Here is a 17,992-nt window from a genome sequence, read left to right on the forward strand (position 1 = left end):
TAACAATTAAAAAATTCATTTTATTTGATAAGGATTAAAGTATTTATTTAAATAATCTTTTCATGTCATTTTATCATATATTTCATTGTCATTTTAGAGTCTAGTGATGTGTTATATATTGTTCATCCATGTAGGCTGACACGTGGTGCATGTGGTTGTCAACATGACACATAGCGTGTCGATTCACAAGTTAACGGATGATCTTAACTTTTAAGTGACGATAATGATTGAAATGAGTAATGGAAATAAACATTGACTATTAATTTGTCATTTTTCATATGTGAGAGACTATTATGGCAATGTCCAACAAAGTTGATGACCATTTTCTAATTATTTTTTTGAAAGTTTTTATCAGCAAGTAAAAAAGGAACTTAAAATTTTGTCGCGTATAAACTTTCTTATTTCTCTAAATTTTACCTTCATTTCTAATTACACTTTTTCTTATTTTTTTAGCATTTTTTAAGTACTTATGTGTGATGCTTATATGTATTATTTTTTAATGTACGTGTTCATTTTCTAATTATTTTTTTGAAAGTTATTTAGTTACTTTTTATATTTTTATTTTACTTTCAATCAATATTTAATTATAATAATTTTTCTTTATTTTTAAAATGAAATAACATCTTATAAGTATTTAAATAATTATACAAATACAAAGATTTATTAAATTTTAAACACTTATAATATTATAAGATCTTATCATATAAAAATTTATTATATAAGATCTTAAAGAAGTTATTTCTTAAAACATATCATTATTCGAATTCATTGAATGTTTAATGTTAATTATAATTAAGATCTTATTACATAAAAACTTATTATATAATATCTTAAATAAATTATTTCTTAAAATATATCCTTATTCATCGGATGTTTAATAATAATATAATTTGTTAAAATCTTTAATATTAATATGATTCGTTGAATCTCTAATTAAAACTTACATGGTTTAAAATCCAAAAAAATTAATAGTGGAGGTTAAAAATGGACATCAAGTGTAAATTAAAATCACCAGAAATTATAGAGTTAACGACGCTAACTTAATTGGATGGAAAAGATTATATTATATTAATTTTAAAAATCAATGATTATTAATAATAAAAAAATACCAAATCCAAACAAATAAATAAATTAAGAGATGAAGTAAGTGATTAAGTCTTAATTTTTATTCAAGAACAACATTAAAAACTCTTAAAATATATATTACTAGGGTTGGTCCTTTTATTTGATGGGTCCGAAGTGAAACAAAAAACGATGACTATTTATGTACAAATATATATATATATATATATATATATATATATATATATATATATATATATATATATATCTTAGAAAACATATTTTGTTATATTGGAAAAATAGCATTTTAAAACATATAAAAAAATATAATTATATTTTTCATTCAAAATACTTTTATATTATCATCTATCATCAATAAAATATTTTAATTTGCTCTTAAATATGTCACTTATTATTCCTTATAAAATAAAATATATATAAAAATTATCACAGAGTGAAATTTCTTTATAGCGTTCTAGAAGCAAAGCGATTAATAATAATATTACTAATATCAATATTTTTCAACATTTTTTTATCCATATATAGATAAAATTGTTAAAGCCAGCTACCATCAACGTTGATGATTTCAAATATAATTCAGCAAATAGATTTTATTAATTTTCTTGTAACGTTGATGATTTCAAATAAATTTTATTAATTTTAGCTTTAAAAAATTAATCGATCCTTTTAAACATTTTTTTAAGCCTTACACAATCTTTAATTTTCTCTTAACTATATGAATCTAAGTTTAATTTAATCATATATATATATATATATATATATATATATATATAAGTGATTTGTAATGTACGAATTTTTATTATTTATATATACTTATTTTAGTTATATCATTATTCAATATAAAATTTTTAATACACTTCCTCACATTTTGAGTGTAAAATGTATAAAACTCTAAATAAATGCATTTAATACTAGAAAAATTTGATAAAGGGTAATACAATAAATCCAATAATAAAATATTAATATAAACTTTAATATAAATCTTAATTAAGAATACTTAACTGTCACTCTCCCTCTTTGTATGATACTCTAGTTAACTTGGCTAGTTCCCTCTAGCATTTAATATTACATTTAAGTTTTATCTAAAAATAAATATGTTATCGATTATCTTGGCAACACATTTCTAAAAAGATGTTATATAACTAATATTATTGTAATTAATAATGTATGAAGAGTTGTTATGGTACAAGGCTCTCTAAATTTGATGCATGTTTTTGTGGCTACAAATGAGCAGTTAGGGAATAATGTTCCGTTATCAGTGGTTCTAATTAATCAGCATGAGCATCCACGAATATGATTTAATATTAATTAATATAAATAGGTCATGATTTTCGACGAAATTTTTGACGGAATTTTTGACGGAAGTTTCTGATAGAAATTCTGTCAGAAATTTTTGACGAAATAATTTTGTCGAAAATCTCTGACGAAATAATTCTGTTAGAAATTTCTGACAGAAATTCCGTAAAAAAATTTCGACAAATATAAATTCGTTGGAAGGAAATAACATTTTCCGATGGATTTTGATCCATCGAAAATTTTTCGTCGGAAATTTGTGTTTTTCAATAGAAGATTCACTCAAATTCTAGAGAGCTTCTCACTAGTTTCTCTCTAAGGTTTCTTAAAACATAAACTTATAGGGTTTATATATCTTAAGAAAAACCTTATATACCTTCCCTTAAGCAGAACCAACTTAACATTGACTAAATTACTTTAGAGACAACCTAATTCTCAAAGTCCCTTGACTCTAGAGTTTTAAAACAATAATTAATAATTAATCATTTAATCAATCATATAATTAAATCAAAGTACCTTGAAATCTACAATGTTACGATTTTTTGTTCTTATGGAGTGAATATATTTTAGTTTTGATCCTTGTAAAAAAAAAAAAAAAAGAATATATATATATATATATATATATATATATATATATATATATTATTTTTACTTTTCTAAAATCTAAAAGTCATTATATTTTTTCTCTAAGGAGTCATTTTAAAATAAATAAATAATATTTATTTTAAGGATCTATACACATTTTTAGAAGTATCAAATACTGACATGATATTGCTAACAGTTGTAAGTAACACATAAGATGATCACTTAACTTATTAATAAACAAAAAATAGTTAAAAATGATCACATAAAAAATAAGGACTAAAAATAATAGTTCTAATTTTATAATAATAAAAAAATAAATAAAACATTTTAAAGAGACTAAAATAAAAAATTACTAATTTTACAAAGACAAAAAATATTTAAGTTAAAAAAACATAATTTAAGTCTAAAAAAAACTTAAATGTTTGGAAAATAAAACATTTTTATTTCATAAACATATATTTTACTTGTCCTAAACACAACATTTTTATGTAAGAGGTAAAACTTATCCTAGCTGAAATTTATTGCACCCACTCAAATAGATGAAATCATCAACAATTATCTAAATATCCAATTCTTGATGTCTAATCCATTATTAGGTTCCTACATTAAAAGTTTGGTGGCTGATAAATTGCAGACATTGTTACATAACAAGATAAAATGGAATTTACAAAAGGAAAAAAATATTCTCTTGTCATGACACAGACAAGAGAATAAATATTATCAAGAAGAAATGATATTAATATGATAATCTTCATTCTTGATCTCCCCCTCGCTTGTCATTCCTTGGAGAACTTATATATTTCAGTTTCACTACTCTTTTGCTTGCGTGATATCATGGGCATCCTAAAGCCCCAATCTGCCTTGTCTCAGATTTTCTTCGTTTTGGGCCAGATCTTGAACAAAACAATATATATATTTGTTTTCACTTAACCATTTAAATTTTTAAGATAGTTCATAACATGTTATCATAACCTATCAAACCAAGTAGTCCATAATTCGATGTTGTGACATCCATATTTTTTAATTAAACTTGAATTTTAGTATAAGTTAACAAGCCTGTACTTGTCTACACTTCAAAATAATCTAAAAGACTTCTATGGTAAAGGACATTTAAATATGCAAGGTAAAATATGTTTTTAATTCTTATGAATATTACTAAATTTATTTTTAGCCCTTCAATAAAAGTTCATTATTATAATTCTTATAATTTATTTTATTTTAACGTAATTTCTATCTTTACCTATTGTTAATGTGTAGCCCTTCAATAAAAGTTCATTATTATAATTCTTGTAAATTTTATTTTATTTTAAAGTAATTTTTATCTTTACCTATTGATAATGTGACATATATTTAGACATCTCACATTATATCTTTTCAAAATGGTCGCTAATATGATATCGATAGACATAAGGCCAATTCATTTAAAATTAAAACTAAATATTCTAAAAAAATGTGATTTTTAAAAAGGTAATTTTTTTACATTGTCAAAAAAAGTAATTATTTAAGAAATAAGCACAAAACAATTTAGATAAACACATTAAAGTAAAACTGCTTATTTTATTAAATGAAAAACTTTTTTAAAAAAAATTAAACAAGCATGCCCATAGTCCTTACTAAGTATCGATAGAGATTATTTTAAAAATATATATCAAGACTAAAATTAACAAAATCATATTTATAAAGAATAAAAACATATTTAAAGTTGTATAATAAAAAATATTCATGTGTCTTCACGAAACGGCTTTTTTTTTCTTTGTTTAAAAGATAATTGATTCACAACAAAACCTTCGGACCTCATTTAATAGGAAAATAGGAAGGGGGAAAACGAATCTTCTCTTTAAATGAAATGAAAAGACGAAATAATAGCTGGATATTGCTAGCCATGTTGTAGCTTCGTCTCGTTGTTTTGGGTTTGGGCTCAGAAGTACATTTTTAGTAATTACAAACGATGCTCTAGTTCCACATGCTGTCTTTAAGATTCCTTTTCATTGTCTCAAGTAAAGTCCTATAGTACCTCTATACCCTCAAAAGATGTAATTACACACTCCATACATTGACTTCAAGATTCCTTTTCCTTACCTCAAGTAAGGTCCTATAGTATACCTCTATACCCTCAATATATATTACATGATAAAAGATTCAAAGGAAATATCATGACACACAAAACAAGCAAAGCATAATCGGCTATAAGGATAAGCAAATCGAACACTCAATTTTAAGCCAAAACAAACATGTAAAGCAATATAGAGCATGCACAATACTTTAGGGGCAAATCAAATATTTATAAGCTTATCAATAATTTGAACAATCCTTTAGGTGTATGTGTCAATGTATTTTTAGTCTAAAACCAATGTAAGAAAACAAGATAAAATATTCATTTGTTTATCTATAGCAATAGCATCACGTAATCATCTATTGTTACATCATCTCTATTTTATACGCATCAAAGACCTATAGTATCAGTGTGCACTGCTGCTCTCTTTATAGATACCATTTATACCTGAGTCGGTGGGCTTCTATAGAGGAAAGCTCCAGAGAAGAAAGCAATAACAATACTGCCATAAATGTTTGAGAATACAAATCCTAGAAGAAAAATTCGCAGCAATCTGCCTGGAAAATGGAAAAGGAACAAGGTCAGTTAAAACAAAACATACCAAAGCATATGTAAACCTTAAATTTGTTATTTGAATATTACCACCGTTTGCATAAACTAAAAAATTCAATTATGGAGAATATTAAAATTAGAAATACATAATGCACATGACTCACAATGCCTTCAAATGAATACATTAATGTCAATGTTAGTTGAGGAAACAACAAATCCCAAAGAACAATGTCCAGGCAAGTTAGGACTCAGATGCAGATATATATAACTATCGTTGCTGTTAGGATGGATTCTTATAACAGATATATAGACCAGCAAGTAAAACGGATGACACTGGGTGGGGTTAGCATTGGCATATATATAAAATTGATGTATTATCTATGCTGTCTTGCTCCTGAGGAGGGTTGCAAGCCTGTGAGGAGCAAGGAAGTCTCTATTAACGGAATTCTTAGGGTTTTCCGAACAATTTGTTAAGATATAAATTTTCTATGCTGTTTCTTCTTGAAATTTGATTCCTATGTTATTAGTTACTCTTTAAAATTCCATTTACAGTTCACTTAAATATGAGACCAATAATCACTATATAATAACAAGCCCCAGCAGCATGCCATCATTCACAACCATCCCAATTGAACCCCCGTGCCAACATTTGAATAGGCATTGCATCACATATACCAAACAATCATGAAACACGCAAATAAATACTTAATAACATCCTGAATACAAACATCGTGATAGTCCCTTTTCCCCCACCCAGCACCCTAAATTGACAAAAGAGGATCTTGAATACATGTTACTAATATTAATTTTACTTTAGAAACAATATGGTCATTGCAGATAGCACAATTCAACATATGTACCCAATACTTCCAGTTTTTCAAAAAGAAAAATTGAGAAAATGGAAGAATTAAGAAATGTAAATATACTTTTTGGGACAATATTAACATTTTCTTTTGGAGGGGCAGGGTGAGAGCTAAAATATGGATAAACATTGCTCCTTCCGTCTTATATTGTCTCGAAAAAGTAAGCCTTTAGTTGCCCATATGACAATAGAACAGAAAGGAAGAAGATTTAAGCTAAAATATTATAATAAAAAAGAAATTAAGCCTAAGCAGGGAGGAGATAAGGAACTTCATATTTGTATGAATTAAATATTAAGCATGAGTAAAAAAGGATGGACAATAGTAATGTTGTTGGCATGGTTGTTAAACTCACAAGTGAAGTCATAGAATTTACAAGTGTGCAGCCATCAATTGGTTTAGCACATAAGCAGAATCATTTCGTGGTTAGCTCGGGTAAACAACTCATGCAAACTCGGGCTGAATTGCTCAAACTCATGACTGTGTGGGCAAGTTCACCTAGGCCAAAAAACTCGGGGAAAATGAGCATTGTTTATGGGCTTTTGAAGCATGTTTAGACAAAACTTTACAGCTGGTACTCTTTTGTGATCTTCTCCTTCTCCTTCTTTCTCTTCTCTCTCAGTTTCTGTCCGGTTCAATTTTCCCCACTGAATCCAACTCCATTCAGGTGACAGCTCTGTTCCCTATCTCCCACCTATATTTTCTCTCACATTCTTCCAAACTCACTGTTCTGATTCGTCTCTTCCAAATGCCCAGCAGCAGAGCAGCAAGGAGGTCAACAACCAGTGTTACTCCTCTGTTTCACCTCTCTCGCATAAGACAATAAGGCAATATCATTATTTGTCTTCACTCTTCTTGAAATATATTCCAAGAAATGCTGAAATATTGGGAGAATTTTGGAATTTGGAAATATATTACAGTATAAGATTTGTTGTGTTCAAGTGATTTGGGATTGGGTGAATATTGATATTTGTGTACTGCAGAATACTGATATATCCAAGACCTGATTTGTTCTTTAGAGTGATTGATTCTTTTTTGGGATCAATAATACAAAATGATGGGGAAATTAATGAGGACGTCACACATAGGATACAAGCATAATGACAAAAATGGAGAAAGGCATTGAGAATTGGAGAGTTATTTATGATTTCAAAACACCTACCAAACTCAAAGGAATATTTTTTTGTATTACTGTACAACCAACTATACAACATAGTAGTGTAGTGAATGTTGGGCCATAAAGGGACAAGTCAACAAGAGAAAAAGGAGGAGTGGCAGAAATGAGAATGTTATGATAGATGTAGTGTTATCAAAACCAGACCGTGACTAACTCAGTCAAGATATTGGATCAGTAAGTCACTAGTTAAACTGCATGAATTGATATATTATTAAAAATATAATTTTATATTAGTATATAGTATAAAAATAAATTTCATCGCACATATGCCATGAAGAGTAGCTGATCTAGTGGTTAATTGACCTTCAAAGATTAAAAAGAACTGGGTTCTACACCTATCAACTGCAAATTTTGTTTGGTTAACCAAGTTTTGGAACTCCAACCACAACATGCAAGTGCACCTGGCTTGGCTCCAACACCAATATGCGCAATGTTGTAGGCTTAGGTGCAAGAGTAGTTGATGTGAAAATGTGCATATGGCAGTGAGTAGGTGCATATGGCAGTGAGTAGGTGCATATGGCAGTGAGTAGGTGCATAGCAGCAGGGCAGCGTGTAGGTGGAGAGCAGTAGGTGCATGACTGACCCAGCCAGGTCACGGGCCACCAGTTTACATTAAAACTTCCTGAGTCAAACCGGTTTCCACCGCTTCACATACATATTTGATCCAATTGGCAGCTCAAACTGGTTATGGGAGCAGTTCTCAGGTCAACCAGTCAAACTGGCTGGTCTGAGTTGAGCCTAATAACACTGGATGGATGTGTGGCCACACAAGAAAAGACAGGATAGAAAGGATTATATTCAAGGACAGATTGATGCAGCCTCAATTGAGAAAAGATGACAGAAAAACAATTAAGGTGTTTGGGGCTCATACAAAGAAGGACATAGGAGGCACTAGTAAGAAGAGTATATTGCATGGTTTAGTCCTGTGAAGGGGAGGAGAAAGAAACCAAAAAGGACATCGGAGGAAGGTGTCAAAAGGGGTCTTCTCATGGTAAATAACATTTCTGAAACTTTGATCTTTAACTGGGTTGCATGGGATCATATGGTCCATGTAAAGAACTTCACCTAGTGGGATAAGGCTTTGTTGTTGTTGAATATTAAGAAACCATATTTTCACATGAATACTAAGAAAACGGTTTAGAAGGAACAATTTAACATTGAATAAAGAATAACTATTAATATTATAATCAACCTAAATATACCTCCCCTCTGGTGTAACACTAGCCTAAGCTAAAAAACAATTACATGCCACCATCAAGCTGTGTGCCTCCTCTCCGATCAGAACTTCACTCTGATCAGCAACATATCATAGATAAGATGACAGACCACTGACTTTGAAATTTGAATAGTGAAGGCTTAGTGTTAGAAAAGAGGACAATATGTATGGATCATGACTTGTCATAATAGAACATGGAATTGCACCACGAAAAGTATAAAAACAAATAGTAAAAAATGACCTTGATTGGATATCATTCATTGCCTTGAATCTTAATCAAATGTGATCACAGAATCCTTAGGAATTTAGCCCAGAAATGCCAAATGTATATATCTTATTATCTCGGTCCTAGGAAATCCAAGTACTGGTTCTTCCTCCCAATCCATCCCTACACCAAGTCTAAAGCTATCCTCGACTATTTCCCTCCTATTATTTATATATTAATATTATACACTGTCCACTATTCTAGCTAACTAACAGCTAAATCAAGGAAGCTTGGAAACTTCAAAATAGTTACCATGCAATGCACCTCACTGACATTTTTGTAGTGTTTGGTTGGAAGGAAATGAAGAGAAGGAGAAGGGAGGGATTTGTATAAACTTTTCTAGTTTGACTGAAGATTTTGGAAGAGATTAGAGGGGCCTAAAATCCCTCCTCACTTAATTTTGGCATCCCCAAAATATTAGGAGATTTGGAGGAGAGAAACTCTTAACTCTAGTTGGACTAAATTATCCTTGATAATTTTAAAAGATAATTTCCTCCTAAATTAAGATTATTTTTCATGTTAATTGTATATGTTGTGCTATAATCATGTTGTGTCCAATAATTTTAAAAATTTGCTGTATCCTCGTGTACCCATATCAGGTATGTTTCACTTGTATCACATCATATCCATGTTTTCTAGCTGTTAATACAGTTTTTATTAAGTCCATCCTAACTTCCAACCAACTAATTGCTGATACTAGAGTCAAGTATCTAATAAAAGATTATTGAGAACCACCACTTGGATTTCCTATCTCGTGCCATGAAATTTATTCAACCTACTTAAGAATGCCATAACAAGTATCTAGCAAACTTTATATCATAAGGATACATACGATACATGCTCAGATTCCTCAGAAAATATCATAAATGGAGTGAGTTTCAACAAGGAGCACAACACAAAGTAAAGCAGGTCTCAGTGTCACAATACTAAACAGGAAGAATGGTTATAATCAAATAACCTTGAGCTTCAGTTCACAAGTTTTGACAGGTTTGGTATGCTAATCTATGAGTTACTCGGTATACAGATCAAATTATACTTGACCCAACTAGAGACATATCAATTCACAGCAAAAAAGAGCACCTAGAGAGAACAGAACAATCATAATGGCAACCACTTCCTCTGCCATACAATACAACTAAAAGTAACCCCAATTAAAATGTATGCACTACACATCAATCACAAGATCAATAAATCCCATGACACACAAATAATGCAGAATGATAAGAACGAACATTTCTTTAATATATGATACATTCCTATGATTGCTATCCAAAGAGAGACATGAAGATCTTCTAAGGATCTTCATGTCCCTCTTTGGCTAGCCATCCAAGGCACACACACCTATATGTATGAGCAAAGGTTTGTTTAGATAAACTTTCTAGAAGCACTTGTAGGAGAAGAAAATATGAAAGAAAAATGAAATAAATTCTTGATAAATTAAAATTAACTTACAAATAAGTTAATTTATGGAAACTCTTGTATTATTAGTTTGTCCAAAAACTTCTTTAACCTTGTACATTAACTAATTTTAGCTGATTTATTTTTCCCTTTCTATTTTCTTCTCTTAATAAGTGTTTCCGAAAAAGTTTATTCAAACACTATATAGTATTAGTATATAAGTAATATATGCAAATTACTCTACCATCCGATCACAAATTTCTAAGGTAAATTTGTTGAGTTTTACAATCATTATTTAAAAGTCGTATCAATGATAATTTATTGGTTGACAGTATAACAGACAGACAATGCATATAAACTAAATTCTCTAAATACTTACATCACGCAATAAAAACGCCACTAATACCAACTTGAGACTTGTGAAAGAAGGCATGTGAGTTTGATTCCATTACACATTTACACCGGCAGAGGCAAGATGGAATCAAATCACATAATCAAACACAAGTTTCCCCTAAAATTCCTGAGCCAAATGGAGATCTGCGAAAAGGAGGTCCAAACATACCTACCAAATTAGGAATCAATCGGACTTAGAATCAGAGGGCTCATTCCGTCTCTGAGCCCTGGCCATGTCGTACTCGAACTTCAACACATTAGGTATATGAGAAGTGTCCTTGACATAGAACCTCCTCCCGAAGGCGCTCTCCTCGATAAGCGGAAAGTAAGGGTACAAAACGACGTTAACAACCCAAAACCAAACCGCGCCGAGGAAAACCCCAAGCGCGGTGCCAGCGAAGACCTGCGCGATGGTATGGTAGCCCAAGTAGACGCGGGAGTACATGGTGAGGAGCGCGAGGGACCAGGTGAGGAGGTGGAGGAGGGGGTTATCACGCAGGTGCCAGAAGCTGAGGCCGTTTCTGGAGGAGAGGAGGGTGAGGTAGGTGGCGAAGAAGAACATGTACTGGCAGTGGCTGGAGGGCCAGCCGTGGGAGTCGCACATCTCGAGGAGAGCGCAGGTGGCGGGGCGGGCCTGCTGGACGGAGGTCTTGATGACTTCGTTGATGAACTGAGAGACGATGAGGCCCACCGCGAAGAAGATGCCCTGGAGCTCGCGGCGGAAGATGAAGTGCGAGACGAAGCCGCCCAGGGAGATGAACACGGGGACCAGGGACACCCACGCCAGGAAGTGCCCCACGCGGTCGCCTCTTTGGTACCGCACGTGCGTCAGCGTCACGGCCTTCAGCGGCGGCGTCATCGCGCTGAGTCACTGAGTCAGTGGAAGATCTGCCTCTGCCTCAGATCGGAGTTCTAGAGGATTGATTCTGGTCAAAACTCAAAACGGAGAAAGGGCTTTCCCGTTATGTGTGGAGGAAATGGATTATGGAGGCGTTGTTGCGCATGTGTGCCAATCGATGACTCGGATATATATATATATATACATATATATATATATTTTTTAAATATATCTTTAGTCTCTCGAAATTTATTTTTGATCTTTCAAATTTAAAATTGTTATTTTTAGTCCATATAATTTCAAAAAAAATTATTTTAATCTTTATATTCAAATTTTGCTAAAAAATTTATCAAACATTATTACATATAATCTACCTATTGATATTTCTATTAATGAAAATATCACATTAAATTTGATTAATATTTTATAACTGTTTTAATTAGTCACTTTTAAATATGTTATTGGTGACTTAAGAGATTAAAATAAGATTTTTGAAAATTATAGGGACTAAAAATAATAATTTTAAACTTGAGGAACTAAAAACAAATTTATCTTCAATTTAAATGATAAAAAATATATTTAAACCTTTTTTTTTCGTCTATGAAGTATCTGTTGCGGGTTGCATCAATTGTCCCGTGGCGGAGGCTAGGTGGGTCAAGTCACTGTCGAATTATGGCGCTTGGGCTGCTAGGCTCTTAAGTAAAAAGAGTTGCGCCCTGACTATCAACTATAGTTTTTGGCCTAGTGGTAAGCGCTCGATCCAACAGTATCCACAACCAATAGAGCGACTAATTTCCTTAGGAGGGACCTCAAATACTTTGAGTCTTCAAAAGAATTTAATACTTTTTATTTTAATATTAATGCTGTTTTTAGTAGGACAAAAAAATTACGTCAAAAAGAAAATAGCCAAATAGGCCACGTTTGATGAGGGTTAAGGGTACTTTAGGTTGTTTAAAGGCTTAATTATGGTTTTTTTTAAGTATGTTTAGCCTAACTTATTTGTACTTAATTTTTGTTTATTAATACAAGTTTTTTCTTTCTTCTTTTTAACATCATTTATGAATAAGAGTTACTCGAACACTTTGTATAAAAAAATTTCAAAAAATAATCTTTTAGAAAAATTAACACGGGACGGGATTACGAGTCTCACCGGTTACTATGTTTTAATTTTAATTTTTTTATTTTGTTGTGAGTTACTTTTGATGCCTACTTTATTGTATTGAAACTCACGACTTTCTTCTTGTCAAATTGTTATTTTTTTCATCTAATTTTTTTTGACTTTTTTAATTGTTAATTAGAATTTTTTCAAAACAAAAATATAATACTTTCTTTGTTTCCTATTATAAGTAAAAAAAAATTTCTTAAATACAAACAAACTTTAACTATTTTTATTTTATTTAATCATACTATTGCTAAAATATTTCTACCTTTAAATTACATTACTTCTTTTATATTTATAATAAGGATAAATTATAAATAATATTATAAAACTAATAAATTTAATGTAGATATTCCTCTAGTTCCAATAAATATATATATATATATATATATATATATATATATATATATATATATAAAGTATACATTTGTTAGTTTCAAATACAAGCAAATATCAATTAATTTACTTTAATGGCTATTATTTCTAAAAATACCTTTTTATTTAATTGAAATTGAATTTATAATGTCTTTTATTTTTATATAAAATTTTAAAGAAAGAAAATTTAGAAAAATAAATTATTTTTAGATTAAATTAGTAAAATTGAATGATGTAAACTATTTTTCTCAATTAGTGTGAATCAGGTTTATATATTATTCCAGCCAAGAGATCGTCTAAGGTTTTTCATCAAAGATGATCCGAGCCAAAGCATTCAAGAGTGTAATCTGTCCGTGTTAGCTCTAGGATTTGAGGATTTATACTTACTTGTTAATGGGTCTCGTGGACCCCGTGAACATTGGGATTTTCCGTGATGGTTTTATGCATGGAGATATATCCTCATTAATGATGATATTTTATTCCTGATACGACTACCCCTATTAAAGGTCTCTCCCTACAACTCTCGGTGGGCCCTCTTTCTCCTTAAAAGTACATCGACTTTTTTTCGATGCATGCTAGGGGTCTCGGATATCTTCTAGGCGAACTCATCTCAGAATGGACCCGAGATGGTACACTTGCCTTCCAGCCCTGAGCCTATAAGGCGAGAGGGCTTAAGTAATCATACAGTGCGGGATTTTTTCGATGCGTGCTAGGGGTCTCGGCTGTACACTTGTCTTCCATCCTTGAGCCTATAAGGCGAGAGGGCTTAAGCAATCACACAGCGCGACATTTTTCCGATGCGTACTAGGGGTCTCGACTATCCTATGTGCGAACTCATCTCGGAATGGACCCGAGATGGTACACTTGTCTTCCAACCCTGAGCATATAAAGCGAAAGGGCTTAAGCAACCATATAGTGAAGTAACGACGAGACACATTCTTATTGGTGCGGGGTCTTTCCTTGATAGATCTACATTACGTCTTCCTGATGAAATCAATTCGGGGTTATTCCGACATTGCATTACAAGGAAAAAATGTTTTAGTGATCGTTAGGTTTGTTATTTGTGGGTATCGTAAAGCCATTAAGGGGTGTCTCTTCGTATTATGAGAGAAGGGACACGCATTTATTTTTAATTCGAAGTTCTAGAGGATTGATTCTGGTCAAAACTCAAAACGGAGAAAGGGTGTGGAGTGGAATGGATTATGGAGGCGTTGTTGCGCATGTGTGCCAATCAATGACTCGGATATATATATATATATATATATATATTTTTAAATATATCTTTAGTCTCTCGAATTTAGAGTAAATTTATTTTTAGTCTTTCAAATTTAAAATTGTTATTTTTAGTCCATATAATTTCAAAAAATCTTATTTTAATCTTTATATTCAAATTTTGTTAAGAAATTTATCAAACATTATTACATATAATCTACCTATTGGTATTTCTATTAATGAAAATATCACATTAAATTTGATTAATATTTTATAACTGTTTTAATTAGTCACTTTTAAATATGTTATTGGTGACCTAAGAGATTAAAATAAGATTTTTGAAAATTACAGGGACTAAAAACAATAATTTTAAATTTGAGGGACTAAAAATAAATTTATCTTCAATTTGAATGATAAAAAATATATTTAAACCTCTTTTTTTTTCGTCTATGAAGTATCCACAACCAATAGAGCGACTAATTTCCTTGGGAGGAACCTCAAATACTGAGTCTTCAAAAGAATTTAATACTTTTTATTTTAATATTAATGCTGCTTTTAGTAGGACAAAAAAATTACGTCAAAAAGAAAATAGCCAAATAGGCCACGTTTGATGAGGGTTAAGGGTACTTTAGGTTGTTTAAAGGCTTAATTATGGTTTTTTTAAGTATGTTTAGCCTAACTTATTTGTACTTAATTTTTGTTTATTAATAAAAGTTTTCTCTCTCTTCTTTTTAACATCATTTATGAATAAGAGTTACTCGAACACTTTGTATAAAAAAATTTCAAAAAATAATCTTTTAGAAAAATTAACACGGGATTACGAGTCTCACCGGTTACTATGTTTGTTTTAATTTTTTTTCTTTTATTGTGAATTACTTTTGATGTCTATTTTATTTTATTGAAACTTGTGACCTTTTTCTTGTCAAATTGTTATTCTTTCATCTAATTTTTTGACTTTTTTAAATGTTAATTAAAATTTTTTTAGAACAAAAGTATAATACTTTCTTTATTTCTCTATTATAAATAAATAAAAATATCTTTTTTTTCTTAAATACAAACAAACTTTAACTATTTTTATTTTATATAATCATACTCTTGCTAAAATATTTCTACCTTTAAATTACATTACTTCTTTTATATTTATAATAAGGATAAATTATAAATCATATTATAAAATTAATAAATTTAATGTAGATATTCCTCTAGTTCCATTATAAAAAAAAGTATACATTTGTTAGTTTCAAATACAAAAAAATATCAATTAATTCACTTTATTGCCTATCATTTCTAAAAATATATTTTTATTTAATTGAAGTTGAATTTATAATGTCTTTTATTTTTATATAAAATTTTAAAGAAAGAAAATTTAGAAAAATAAATTATTTTTAGATTAAATTAGTAAAATTGAATGATGTAAACTATTTTTCTCAATTAGTGGGAATCAGGTTTATATATTGTTCCAACCAAGAGATCGTCTAGGGTTTTTCACCAAAGATGATCCGAGCCAAAGCATTCAAGAGTGTAATCTATCCGTGTTAGCTCTAGAGTTTGAGGATTTATACTTACCTGTTAATGGGCCTCGTGGACCCCATGAACATTGGGATTTTCCGTGATGGTTTTATGCATGGAGATATATCCTCATTAATGATGATATTTTATTCTTGATACGACTACCCCTATTAAAGGTCTCTCCCTACAGCTCTCGGTGGGCCTTTTCTCTCCTTAAAAGTACATCGACATTTTTCCGATGCGTGCTAGGGGTCTTGGATATCCTCTTGGCGAACTCATCTCGGAATTGACCCGAGATGGTACACTTGCCTTCCAGCCCTGAGCCTATAAGGCGAGAGGGCTTAAGCAATCATACGACGCAGGATTTTTCGATGCGTGCTAGGGGTCCCGGCTATCCTCACTACAAAAAAATGTGTGATTTGTGACGGTTATTTTGGTAGTTTCTGGCGGTTAAAAACCGCCACAAATTGCATTACCGGCGTCACCAACAACCGCCGGATCTACGGTCGCCAAAAACCGTTTGCGGCGGATATTTTCTAAACGCTGGTTTTGAGCGCCAGAAAATTCAATCTCTTTGTGGCGGTTTGAACCCGCCACAAAATGCATTTTTGTTTGACTTGTTTGTCATTTTCTGGCGGTTTCAAACCGCCACAAAATTCATCTAAATATTTCTTGATTTTACATTTCTGGCAGTTTTAAACCGCCACAAAATTTCTCTTTTTTCTTCTTAATTTTCTCACATATTCCATCAAACCACATAATATAATTTTTTTATTTACTTATAGTTAAATATTATTTTTTAAAAATAAAAAACATTTTTTAAAACAACTTTTTACTGTCATAACTATTGAGAAAGAAAAAAAAATGTGTTATAAGATTTGACATATGTTAAATAGAAAAATGGGTATTAATAATTAAATCAATCATAATATGATATATTAACAAACATTATCATTAAAAAAAAGATTTAATCTCAAAGACTAATTTATATAACAAAATATTAATAAAAAAATTAAAATCAAGTTAAAAGGAAATAATAATTGAATTCTTAAAATGTTGAATAACTAGAAACTTATTTAACCTTTTTAATGTAAGTTAAGAAATTATATGACAATTCTGTATTGGAAGTTTGTTACAACCATAATACCCAAATTTTAATGTACCAAACAGAGAACAAGGTATAATTTTAAATTACATTTAAAATTACATTTTTAAATGATGCTGCCCATCATTTGCTTCCTAAGCCATCAATAACTCCCAGAGCCTTGGAAAATAGCTTTATCCAATTTAGAAAAATCAAGCCAAACCCATGGTAGTTAGATTGAATTGATTGTTAATATGTAAGTAGTAGTAATGAAATTTTAATTTTAATTAAAGAATACAAAAGGAGTTATAATAATATACTTTAATCTAGTTATATTTTATAACTGAAACAAATTGATCGAGAGTTATTGAATTAAAAGTAGAGAAAAAGAGAGTGATTTCATTCAAAAGAGTTGGTACTTGGTATATATACCATTGGAAGCAGGCTCTTGAACTTTTTGTTCAGTTTTTCTTTTACACTCATATTTCAACACAAGTTTTACACAGTTCCTCTGTATTTCAAGTAATTCAAAAAAAATATTATTTCTTTAGTAGCAGGCTGGGAGCAATTTGAAATGTCTATACTAATCACACAAGGTTGGAAGCAAGCCAAGTGAATAAGCATGTATTTATACAAACAACTTGTAACATCTTCCTAGAAAATTATGCACAAGCACGAAACATTCGGATTACATAAAGACTTACCAGTCTGGTAGCAGCAATTGTGGTGCGTTGCCATTCCTTTTTCTTGCGATTGCACTCGCCACACCAGCCGGAGAAATTAATCTTTTTGGTACCGTTTCATCTCTCTAAAGACAGAACTACAATGACATAATACAAACACTTAATTTACTGGGGGAAAAATTAACAGATAATAGTGACATGGGTATGATTTCTGAAACTAGTGAGTATCCTAGAGCAATTTAGTATGAAGCAAACGC

The 17,992-nt window shown here is 30.6% G+C and overlaps 1 protein-coding gene across 2 annotated transcripts; it reads right to left on the reverse strand.

The window, feature by feature from the left end:
- Nucleotides 1-5,222: 5,222 nt before the first annotated feature.
- Nucleotides 5,223-11,893, reverse strand: LPPGAMMA (Phosphatidic acid phosphatase (PAP2) family protein). 2 transcript variants are annotated; one of them, XM_020366854.3, is made up of 2 exons: nt 11,049-11,893; nt 5,223-5,571 (listed from the first exon to the last, which is right to left on the reverse strand). In XM_020366854.3, exon 1 carries the CDS (start codon nt 11,732-11,734, stop codon nt 11,060-11,062), a length of 675 nt encoding a protein of 224 aa, XP_020222443.1. In that variant the 5' UTR covers nt 11,735-11,893; the 3' UTR covers nt 5,223-5,571; nt 11,049-11,059. The 2 variants fall into 2 exon arrangements, with proteins under 2 accessions (XP_020222443.1, XP_020222442.1); XM_020366853.3 differs by having other exon boundaries at nt 11,045-11,893.
- Nucleotides 11,894-17,992: the final 6,099 nt, after the last annotated feature.

This window comes from Cajanus cajan, chromosome 7 (assembly GCF_000230855.2).
Source record: "Cajanus cajan strain Asha chromosome 7, NIPB_CcT2T_4, whole genome shotgun sequence".
Classification (NCBI taxonomy): domain Eukaryota; kingdom Viridiplantae; phylum Streptophyta; class Magnoliopsida; order Fabales; family Fabaceae; genus Cajanus; species Cajanus cajan.